The 12,507-nt window shown below is 37.9% G+C and overlaps 1 protein-coding gene across 1 annotated transcript in view; it reads left to right on the top strand.

Annotated features, from left to right (window-relative positions):
• The window catches only part of DNAH8 (dynein axonemal heavy chain 8), a 324,054-nt gene that overhangs the window by 104,332 nt on the left and 207,215 nt on the right, over positions 1-12,507 (top strand). The window contains exons 28-31 of the mRNA XM_049652745.1: positions 194-429; positions 2,533-2,637; positions 7,968-8,081; positions 9,402-9,464. Of these exons, the coding sequence (XP_049508702.1) occupies positions 194-429; positions 2,533-2,637; positions 7,968-8,081; positions 9,402-9,464 (518 nt within the window). The remainder of the gene's footprint in view (positions 1-193; positions 430-2,532; positions 2,638-7,967; positions 8,082-9,401; positions 9,465-12,507) is intronic.

Raw genomic sequence — 12,507 nt, 5'->3', positions numbered from 1 at the left:
GGAGAGGAATTGCATCTTCAAAATGTAGTAACTTTATAGCACATTTAATTTAGACTACATTTCAAGTGTTCAGTAACCACATGTCTCTAGTGATCATCAAATAGGGCAGTACAGTGATGGATGCTCAGATTAGACATGAAGTAAATAGTTTCAGTATGTCAGTTGTATTCTGATCTTTTTTCCTCTTCTCCAGGGCCAATGAAATTGGCCTTATCAATTGAGGCTAAAGCATGGAAGATGTTACTCTGTCGATATTTGAATGAAGAATACAAAAAGAAAATGTCAGACATGATAGCATTCATCAATGAATACTTGAAAAAGTTATCTAGACCTATCCGTGATTTAGATGATGTCAGATCTGCAATGGAAGCCTTAGCATGTATCCGTGATAATGAAATTCAAATGGACATGACTTTGGGACCAACTGAAGTAAGAAATGATTGCATTTTTTTTCTTTCTTGAGATGCTTTTCAAAAAAAGAGAGAGGGGTACCTGAGGGGCTCAGTTGGTTAAGTGTCTGACTTCAGCTCAGGTCATGATCTTGTGGCTTGTGAGTTTGAGACTTGTATCAGACTCTGTGCTGACAGCTCAAAGCATGGAGCCTGCTTTGGATCCTGTGTGTCCCTCTCTCTGCCCCTCCCCTGCTCGCACTCTGTCTCCCTATCTGTCTCAAAAATAAATAAACATTTAAAAAATTATTAAAAAATTTAAGAAGACACAAACACACACACATACACACACACACACACACGAAAATTGATCCTGTTAACATACTTCATCTATTTTATGGCATAGTCTGCCTCTTTCTCCTTTCTGATTTGATGTCGTTGGAGGGATTTTGACAAGTATCAACAGTGAACAGTATACAAAGGAATACTGATATTTAATAATGTTGAATTGGTCTAGACAGTGTTCAGTTTTTTATGGTAACACCAACATTTTACAGAAATGAATGGTTTTGTGCTTTCATATCAGTCCTGACATGGTAGCCAAGTTCCCCAAATATCTTTAGCTTTCTTTAGAAACCACATACAGGTCTCACTCCTGATCAATGGCATACTCAGGGCAGCATGGTGGGAGCAGTACACTTAGGCTCAATAGTAAACTGTTGGAACTAAGATCAGAAATATTTTTAGGGTAGAGTACTGTATTAGTTTCCTACTGCAGCTATAACAAATTACCATAAACTTAATGGCTTAAAACAACATAAATGTATTATTTTATAGTTCTACAGATCCTAAGTCTGAAAATGGATTTTATGGGGCTAAAATCAAGATGTCAGCAGAGCTGTATTCTTTCTGGAGGCTCTTAGGGAGGGGGGATTCCATTCCTTGCCTTTTCTAGCTCCTAGAGGCCACCTCTATTCCTTGGCTCACAGCCCCTTCCAGCAGTGGTGTCACTCCTGCCCCTGCTTCAGCTTCACATCTCTGATTCTACTCTCCGGCCTCCCTCTTTCCCTTATATGGACCTTTGTGATTACATGGGGCCCACCCAGTTTATCCAGCATAATCTGCCCATCTCAAGTTTTTTAAACATAATCACATCTGCAAATTTCCTTTTGCCGTGTAAAGTAACATAGTCATAGGTTGTGGAGATTAGGATGCAGACAACACTGGAGAGGCCATTATTTTGTGTACTACAAGTATTTTATGACTCATATTTAAATTCCTGGCTCATACTGATAATAAAAAATCAGAGTCTTAGTTTATTTTATGACTCTTTTAAAAAAAATTCTCTAAATTAAATCTAAATTTAAATTTAAATTCAAATTCTGTAAGGAACATTCTCCCTTATTCCCCCAAATACCTGCGACATTGGCATTCTCACTGCCTCTGTTTGGTATGCCAGTGCTCATAGTCGAGTATTGCCTTCTAAAAACCATTTAGTGTTTATACTCTCTGGTAGCTAATGCACTTCATATCTTTAATACCTCTTTAAATCTTAGTGTTTGGGAATTTTTGATGCCTGACCATCCATTCCTCAAGATTTAACAAATTATCATATCATTTTTTCTTGACTACAGAAACTTTATTCTTCAGCATAAATTATTTTAGTAAATCCATTTGCCAGTCCATTCCTCTGGTCATTCAAGTCTCCTTTCTTCAGAATATCTCCCATATCATTGTTTCATTCTATTTTTTACATAGCCAGCTCTTATTTGAATAGAGTAATGAGAAGATATCTTGCATGGTGTTGCACAAGATCAAGGAGGAGAGAGAGGCAGAAAATGATTCTAGGGACATTTTCTAGGATAGTATTTCCTAGAAATACTAGGATCTGCCCACATCTCTATCAGAATCACTTAGGTGCTTATTAAATGCAGATTTCAGGACCGAGGATCTAGAGTAAATATCTGGTATCAGTTAGAATCTAGAGGCAATTTTTATACACGTTTAATTTAGGAACCACTCTTCTAGAATGTACTGTCTTCTTCTAAGAATGGGGAGAATAGGAATGTGTTTTTGAAGAAATCTAAATCATTTGTCAATTGCTTTCCTTGTGATGTTTCTGAACTCTACTCCCACTCTCCAGGAAGCCTATGCTATTTTAAACAGATTTGAAGTTGAAGTAACCAAAGAAGAATCAGAAGCAGTTGACACCTTGAGATACTCTTTCAACAGATTGCAGAGCAAAGCTGTAAGTACAAATTTAATTCTTATTTTTTTTAGAAGTCCCTATCTCTAGAAAAGTTTTTTTTCATACATTTTAAAGCTTAAATATATATATTTTAAGAGCTTTATTGAGATATAATTTACATACCATAAAATTTACTATTTCAAAGTATATGAAAAGTGATTTTTAGTATATTCATAGAGTCACATAACCACCATTATTATCTACTTTTAGGACATTTTCATATTCCCAAGAGAAACCCCATACTCACTAGCAACCACTTCTTCTTCCTCTTACCCCAGTCACTAGCAACCACAAATTTACTTTTTTGTCTCTATGGATTTGTCTTTTCTGGACATTAATATAGATGGAATCATACAATATGTAGCCTTTTGTGACTGGCTTCTTTCATTTAGCATAATGTTTTGAAGTTTATCCATGTTGTCCTATGTACCATGACTTTATTTGCCTAGTGTCTAATGATGTTGAGCATCATATACTTATTGGCCATTCATCCATCTTGTCTGGAGAAATATGAACTTAAATACTTTGCTATTTATTTATTTATTTATTTATTTATTAATGTTTATTTATTTTTGAGAAAGAGAGAGCAAGAATGAGCTGGGGAGGGGCAGAGAGAGGGGAGGATAGAGGGTCTGAAGCAGGCTCTGCACTTACAGCAGCGAGCCAGATGCGGGGCTCGAACTCATGAACCGTGAAATCATGACCTGAGCCGAAGTCAGACGCTCAACTGACTGAGCCACCCAGGCGCCCCAATACTTTGCTTTTTTAAAAAAAATGAGTTGTCTTTTTATTTTTGAGTTGTAAGAGTTCTTTATATATTTTGGATATAAGTCCTATATCAAAGGATTTGCAAATATTTTCTATCATTCTGTGGGTTGAATTTTCAATTTCATTTTGTTTTTTTTTCTTTATATTTTTCAAGTTTTTGCTTGAATTCCAGCTAGTTAAGGCATAATGTAATATTAGATATAGATGTACAATGTAGTGAGCCAGTACTTCCCATTGAACACCCAGTGCTCATCACAACAAGTGCACTCCTTAATCTCCGTCACCTGTTTAACCCATCCCCCACCAACCTCCCCTCTGGTAAGATTCAATTTGTTTTCTGTCTTTAAGAGTCTGTTTCTTGGTTTGCTTCTGTCTGTCTGTCTTTCTGTCTGTCTCTCACTCTCTCTGTCTCTCTCAATTTCTGTCTTCCCCTTTGCTCATTTGTTTTGTTTCTTAAATTCCACATATGGGTGAAATCATATGGTGTATGTCTTTCTTTGACTGACTTATTTCAGCCCCATCCATGTTGTCAGGGAAATGCAAATCAAAACTACAATGAGATAGCACCTAACGCCTGTCAGACTGGCTAAAATTAACAACACAAGAAACAACAGGTGTTGGCAAGGATGTGGAGAAAGGGGAACCCTCTTGCACTGTTGTTGACAATGCAAACTTGTGTAGCCACTGTGGAAGACAGTATGGAGGTTCCTCAAAAAAGTTAAAAATGGAACTACTCTATGATTCAGCATTTGCACTATTAGATATTTACCCAAAGGACTAATTCAAAGGGATACATGCACCCCAATATTTATAGCAGCATTATCTACAATAGCTAAATTATGGAAATAGCCCAAGTGTCCATCAACTGATGAATGGATAAAGAAGATATCTTTTCAGTATCTTGACAGTGTCCTTTTTTTCTTTCTTTTTGTTTTTTTTTCCACATTAAAAGACACATAACATGAAATTTACCATGTTAATCATTTTTAAGAGCACAGTTCAGTGGTATTAAAGACATTCACATTGTTGTGCAGCCATTACACTATATCCCTATAATTCCTTTCATGTTGTAAATCTGAAACTCTATGCCTATTAAATAGTAACTCTACATTCTCCCTTCCCCTCAAACCCTGGTAACCACCATTCTACATTCTGTCTCTGAATTTGAATCACAAATTTTTTAAATTTTGACTTAATTTTTAATAAAGTCCAATTTATCTATTTGTTGTTGTTGTTGCTTGTGTTTTAGTATCATGTCTAGAAAACCTTTGCCAAATCCAGGATCATGAAGATTTACTACTATGTTTTCTTATGTGAATTTTAGAATTTTAGCCCTTACATTTAGGTTTCTGATACATTGAGTTAATTCTTATATATGGTGTAGTTAAGGGTTCAACTTCATGCAAAAGCATGTGGGTATCCAGTTGTCTCAGCACCATTTGTTGAAAAGACTGTTCTTTCACCAATGAATTGCCTTGGCACGCTTGTTGAAATCAGTTGACCATAAAAGTAAGGAGTTATTTCTGGACTCTCAATTCTATTCTGTTGCTTCATATGTCTACCCTTATGCCTGTAACCTAATGACTTGATTATTGTAGCCAAGTGCAAGGTTTTTCTTTTTGAATAATGGTAAAATACACATAATGTTTCACATCTTAACTATTTTTAAGTGTAGTTAGTAGTGTTAAGTATATTCACATTGTTGTGCAACCAATCTTCAGAAATTTTTCATCTTACAAAACTTAAATTCTATATGTATTACATACTAATTCATTTCTCTGTTTCCCCAGTCCCTGGCAACCACCATTCTGCTTTCTGCCTCTATAAGTTTGACTACTTTTGGTACCTCATACAAGTAGAATCATGCAATCTTTTTGTGACTGGCTTATTTCAGTTAGTATAATGTCCTCAAGGTTCATCCATGTTGTAACATGTGTCAGGATTTCCTTCCTTTTCAAGTCGGACTAATATTCCATTATGTGTATATGCCACATTTTGTTTATTCATTCATCTCTCAGTGGACACTTGGATTGCTTCCATCTTTTGGCCATTGTGAATAATGCTGCCATGAACATGAAAGTGCAGATATCTCTTTGAGACCCCACTTTTAATTCTTTTGTATAGATATCCAGGAATAGAAATGCTGTATCATATCCTTTCCATTTTTAAGTTTTTGAGATCCACTCTACTGTTTTCCATATCAGCTGCACTGTTTTACATTCCCACCAACAGTGCAAAAAGGTTCCAATTTCTTCACATCCTTGTCAGCACTTGTTATGTTCTGTTTCCTTGATAGTGGGCATCCTAATGGGTGAGGTGGTATGTCATTGTGGTTTTGATTTGCACTTCCCTTGTGATACAGAACATTGATCATCTTTTTATATGCTTGCTGGCCATTTGTATATTGTCTTTGGGAAAAGTCTAGTCAAGTCCTTTGCCTATTTTAGAATTGAGTTGTTTGTGGTTTTTGTTGTTGTTGTTGAGTTGTAGGAATTCTCTATATATTCTGGATATTAACTCCATATCAGGTATATGATTTACAAATATTTTCTCCTACCCCATAGGGTCCCAATTCACTCTATTTATTGTGTTCTTATAATTCCATGTATTTCTGTAAAGTAGGTAGTGATATCCCTCTTCCATTTTTAATTTTAGTTAATTTGAGTAATTTTTCTCCTTTATTCTTGGTTAGTCTAGGTAAAGGTTTGTCAATTCTGTTGATCTTTTCAAAGAAGAAACTTTTAGTTTGTTGATTTTCTCTATTGTTTTCCTATTCTCTGTATCATTTATCTGTGCTGTAATTTTTATTATTTCCTTCTGCTTGTTTTGCATTTAGTTTGTTCTTCTTTGCCTGGTTTGTTAAGGTGGATGGTTAGGTTACTGATTTGAGATTTTTTTCTTTTAATGCAGGTATTTATAGCTACATATTTCTCTCTAAGCATTTTTGAAGTTGGTAAACATTTACACAGTTAAACATTAAAAATGAACTTGAAGGGTGGGTCCAGATTCTTTAATTATAGTGAAAATTTTTATTGAATGTTAATTAAACATTGGATTAAAATTCCTTATTTATGGAGAGATATGTCCCTGAGATTGAAGCAAGACAGAGTTGCAAGAATACAGAGCTCAAATTGGGGCCATGACTCGTGATTCCAGCTCTGCCACCAGCCAATTAGGTGACCTTATGCAAGTTAATAACCCTTCTTTCTCAATTTCTTCATGTGATCATTCAGGAACATATTAGGAATTTTTTTATGTGTGGTTATGAGGCTCCCTTGATGTAATGTGTATAAAATGCTTTTTCAATACTCATATTTATCTAAATTCATGTTTAGTATTGACTAATCACTTATTTTTTAAAAATGATTGATGATTTAGTCAGAGAAGTGCATCTTGGGAAGGAAAGGGAGAACCCTCCACTGAGATTTAGTGAAGCTCAACTTTCTGTTATTGTTCAATGGGAAAGATTCACTCAGGTTGTTCTACCTCTTTAACTGTTAGTGTTAAGCCTATTGACCCATCCTTTTACTACAATCATGCATAATCTTAAAGTAGCCTAGGCAGATGCTGTTGTCCAGAACAGTTAAGAGCAGGAGCCCTGGAACCACACTGCCAGGTTTTGAATCTTGACCTTGCCTCTACTGATGCTGGAGTCTTTGGGAGGTTATTTAGTGTATGTGTGCCTCAGTTTTCTCACCTGTAAAATCAGTATAATATCAGCACTTACCACACAGGGTTGTTGTGAGGGTTAAATGGGTTAACTTATGTAAAAAGCATGGCAGGTAGTATGAATTAAGTGATAGCTATTATGATTGAAGGTTTAAGCAGAAACTTTGAAGAGTATTATAGAGGGCATTCCCCCCCTTTTTTTTAAATACCCAGAGTAATATCACTTTCTTTTAGGTGACTGTTCCAACCACTACAACCATGGGAACCTACTAGAGGTTATTTAAATTTTTTTTTCAACGTTTTTTATTTATTTTTGGGACAGAGAGAGACAGAGCATGAACGGGGGAGGGGCAGAGAGAGAGGGAGACACAGAATCGGAAACAGGCTCCAGGCTCCGAGCCATCAGCCCAGAGCCTGACGCGGGGCTCGAACTCACGGACCGCGAGATCGTGACCTGGCTGAAGTCGGACGCTTAACCGACTGCGCCACCCAGGCGCCCCCTAGAGGTTATTAATCCCAGGTCTTCACCTGGCCCCAGAGCCAGCATGTGACCCAGATTGGGCCTAAAGCAGTAGCTGTCCCCCTGGCCACAGTGATGGCCTGGACTGGATCAGCCAGAAAACTTTTTCCTAACCGCAGTTACAGAAGCTGGCTTTGCCTCTTAGGTCATGAACTAGAATTATTTGTGTCACCTGTTGGTGGATTTGGGTTATTTATTTCTCTTTTGTTTTTGTTTTTGTCTTTTAAACAACATGGCAGAGACATCCTTGTTCATCCCTGGGCATCTGCAGGATAACAGACTTGCTGGCATAGAATTAGGGCTTTCATTTAAATACATTTAAATACATTTTCATTTAAATACATCTCACGTTGAGTATTCTTTCTTATTCTAGGTTTCTGTGCAAGATGAACTAGTTCAAGTGCAGCCAAAGTTTAAAAGTAATCTTCTTGAGGCCGTGGAAGTTTTTCGTGAGGATGTAATGAACTTCACAGAAGCGTATGAGATGGTAATCCAAGTATTTGCATACTGTGGGTTAAAATGTTCTGTGGAGTGTTATATGCGATGACAGTGATGAGTCTTGAGAAATACACTGTGATTTGCACATTGTATATAAAAGGCTGTACTTGCATATTTGCAGCTATCTGAAAAACAGGAGATAGCTAGTCCTTTAAGCTTGTTTTATAGAGGAAGAAAGAAGATATAACTGTTAAAAGGAGCAACAGCTTTTGAGATTGTAGAAGGAACCAAAAGGTCTGTTCTTGTCCTTTCTCAGGCCAGAATGCTCATAGTTGGAAATGGAATACTGTTGTTGGAAGGTTGCAAGAGACTATAAATACCATAATACCAGGGCGTTATGCAACTGATCTTTTTTTTTTTTTTTTAACTACAGAACCAACAGAGTCATTGAAAATAAATAATCAATGTCACACTTGCTCAGTCCCACAGACTATTTAGCCTAGTATCATGACCAATAACGATCCACCTCTTTGAAGTTAAACTCAAAAGTTGGATATATTCCCTAACATGTGCTACTTTCTTTTAGTGGTCACAGTGAGTCTGGATTCATAAGATAATTTTAAGCCCTTAATAATAATCATAAATGCCTTCTTCTTTTTTTACATGTGCTGAACTTGCCTCTTTTAGTTGGATTTGTTAACATTTTATGGCCCTCGTATTCTATTACACTGGGAATCTAGTCTATTATTTAGCATATCCATAGTATTCATGATTGTATAGATCATCTGGGGTCCTTTTTGCAACTGTTTTCTGGATGATGGCCACCAGAGACTGCCTTTGGCTTCTTCCAAGTGTTCCACTTACACGCTTCTCTGTTTCCATATTGGGCTGAACCATCGGTGAAAGGAGGCTGTTGTCGGAACTCTAGATCAGTTATTCTAATGAGTAACCACAGCATCATCGTTTACAATCATAAATGAAATGAGACAGAGCTCTAGTGGTACAAGCTTCATGCAGGGTGTAATTTTGTCACATTTTTTGTTAGCTATGTCATGCTCCTTTAGAAATGAATGGCAGTTGGAGTGATGTGAATATTCTAAAATTGACAATGGTCATGGTTATACAACTTTGTGAATATAGTAAAAGTCATCAAGTTGTCTGTTTTCAGTGAGAGATTGTATGATATGTGAATTATATCTCAGTAAGGCTGTTACAAAAACTAAATGAAAGCTTCATCTATAGGGCAAAATTTGACCATTTCAATTAAAAATAATGTTTATTGATTTAAAAGGAAATAATAGGTAAACTCAATAAATTGATAAATGCATGTGATTAAGAATTTAAATGGAGATTATATTATTCATTACAGGAAGGACCCATGGTTCCAAATATACCACCCCAAGAAGCTAGCAACAGGCTACAGATATTTCAGGTAAAATTTCATTTTCTGCATATAGAAAATGTGTTGTTAGTCTTTAAAATAATTTTAGGGAAAAATGTATGTGTTCTGTCTTACAGAGGAAAGGTTAATGTTTAAAGTGCATACAGATTTTAATTGTATTCTAGTCTGCTAAATAATGTAATTGATTCCTTTTTTTATATCCCTTCATGCTCTTCTCCACAGAATCTCTCTCTGTATTTTTAGAGAATAAGATTTTGATTTTGAACTTAAGCTTATACCTCATTCTCGTTCCAAACATCTTGTTTGTGTGTTAATGGTAAAAATTCATAGAATAATAAAATGTATGAAAATAATAAAATATATCAAATTTAAAATATTGACAAAAAGTTTCCTTGTCTTCTCTCTGTATCCATTATTTTTCTTCCTTCTGTATCCATGACTTTAAAATTCCCACTTCATTTGCCCTACCTTGGACAATGCTTACTGGGTCAGGCCAACCATTTACCCTCTTTTTCTATGCCCAGAGTGCTGAGCACATCTAGAGAAAAACCACACACCCATTTAGGTTAATGTTTTGTGGATTCATGGATTCCTATGTAAGCCAGCCCCTAGGATTATCTGGAAATTCTCCTCTTTGTTTCTAATCTCTATCCTGTTTTCTGTAGTGGCTGTACTATATGTTCTCTTTATGTTCCCTATCCCACCTGCACTTGTAGTCATGAAAAAATATTTATCAGATACCTGCTGTGTGTCTTGGTCAATAGAAAGGTGATTAAGAAATGGTTCTTTCTTCTAAGCTGCTAAAATCTGGTAGGGAGACAGACAGCTGGATAGATTGTAATTGCAAAACCATGTGGTGAGCATTGTGATCTAGGTGTGAGAACCAGTGTTAATGGAAACAGACCAATGGGAGCTGATGGGGCAGCCAGAAAAGGCTTCCTGGAAGAGGAGCCATCTAAGCTGCATCTTGAAGGACTAATGAGAATTAGCCAGGGGTAACAGGAGGGAAAACAAATTAGACAGAATTTGTACCTCCCAGAAATGAAGACATAAGCAGGGAGATCTAGGGGAGATGAGAGAGTGAAGTGTGGGGTGCATTGGGCAGAGAGCATAGGGATGAGGGATAGGCAGCACAGTGGGCAGAAATCCCTAGAGAGCCTTGGAGGCTATGATAAGGAGCTTGTAGCCTATCCTAGGGGCTGGAGGGCTCTAAACAGGGAATGATCTGTTCAGATTTGAATTTTTAGAACAGTTGTGTGTTTAAAAGACTTCTCTGGCATTAGTGTGGAGAATGTTTTGGAGGGAGGGCGGTCAGACCGATGGCAGTTTCAGTAATACAAGCAAGAAATAGTAAAGATTGAGACCAACCAAATGCACCTGCAGTAAAAAAGGTTCAGTCAAGTTGAATGGGATCTCTCCAGTTGCAGGTTCTCATGAGAGGGGCACTTCAGGCTTTTTCCATCAGAACCGAGTAGAATTTCTCATGTGCTATTGAATTTTCAAGTATCTCCCTTGATTTGAGTGGTTTAAATGGAAAATCCAGACCCAGATAAGAAAAGTGTTTCTCCAGGATCCTTCAAGCAACCGGGAATTGCAGCTGACCCTAGAGGAATAAACTTGTGCAAAGTAGATGAAATCAGCTGTCACAGAACCCACTGTGTGTGCTGCCTGGCTCCAGAGGGGTAGGTCCAGCCCAGTAACTCTGGTGGTTTTCTATAAGGTAGGCTGTCTGTGCTGGCCAGGGTTTTCATGGAATGCAGCCTTTCATTGAATATGATGTCCTCAGACAAAAAGTCATAGTCCCTTGATATTGTTTGGGTTCTTTTGTCCTTAGGACAATAATGGTCACTCTTGGACTAAAACCAGATCCCCCTATCTATCACCCTTGCCAGCACTTTATGCTGGACACTGGAGGAGGCTCTGATCCTTTGCTACCTGAAGTCCCCAGGGCCCTGGGGGAAAGGCCTGCCTCTCTGGAGGAGCCAGGACCAAGATTGATCTGCTTACCTGGTGGCTGCCAGCTGAGCCAAGCAGAACCCCTCAGCAATAAAAGCAAGAGGGAGGATGAAAATAGATAGTAATGTTGGATGGTGATAAGTGCCAAGGGAAAAAATTAAAGCAGGGAAGGGGAATAACATGCTGGGCTGTGTGTGCATAAAGTGGAAGGTCTCCAGAGAAACCATCCTTGAAAAGGTGACATTTGAGTGGAGACCTAGAGAAATGAGGGAACAGACCCAGCAGGTATCTGGAAGAGCAGCTTTCCAGGCAGAAGGATGAGCAGGTGCAAAGGTCCTGAGTATAAGCAAATATGACATCAACTTACTTATATTTTCAGTGACTCGCTCTAGCTACAAGTGTTGAGAGTACATTATTGACAGTCAAGGGTAGAAGCAGGGAGAGTAATTAGGAGGCTATTGAAATAGTCCAGGACAGGATGACAGTAACTTGGACCAGCCTGGTGGCATTGGAGTTGATGAGAAGTTGGAGGCTTGGTGTATTTTGAAGGTAGACCCACCTCCTTGTCTTTCCATCAGGAGTTACCAATTTATTGGTTAGCAACTGGGACTTTAATGGGTCACCCTTTTACCAGAGGTGTGGCCACTTCATTGAAAAGACATTGAAGGGCCCATCTCTTGCCATCTTGCTCCTTCTATTCTGCATGTGTTTGAGGGTGTGAGGTAAGCAGGCTGTTCGCCATGCATCTGGCTGAACATGTGACCCAACTCTCCTCAAAAGCAGGTGCCCTTTCATCCCCCAACCCCCAAGAGAAGCAGGTGCCAAGATCTGGATTGTGGGAAGAAGCAGGAGCCTCATGTGGGGCCTCAGGGTGCAGTGGTGTTCTTTGACGCAATTTTACTCTGATTTCTGGAGTTACTGGGCACTCCTTTGGTCTGCTGACAAAGCTGATTATTTTGCTCCCCATTTGGATGGTGCTATGGGTCTTTTTATATTATTTGGGAGCTGAGTGGAAAAGGGGTGAGTGACTGGCATCCATCAATAGTCTTTACCTCATAGACAAGATTTTAAATGTCATTATTTTACAGTATGCTAACTTTAAAGTTTTTGTTTCTCC

The sequence above is a fragment of the Panthera uncia genome (assembly GCF_023721935.1).
Source record: "Panthera uncia isolate 11264 chromosome B2 unlocalized genomic scaffold, Puncia_PCG_1.0 HiC_scaffold_24, whole genome shotgun sequence".
NCBI classification, from domain to species: domain Eukaryota; kingdom Metazoa; phylum Chordata; class Mammalia; order Carnivora; family Felidae; genus Panthera; species Panthera uncia.
The sequence above is the reverse complement of the archived record's forward strand: the minus strand, read 5'-3'. Positions and strand labels throughout refer to the sequence as shown.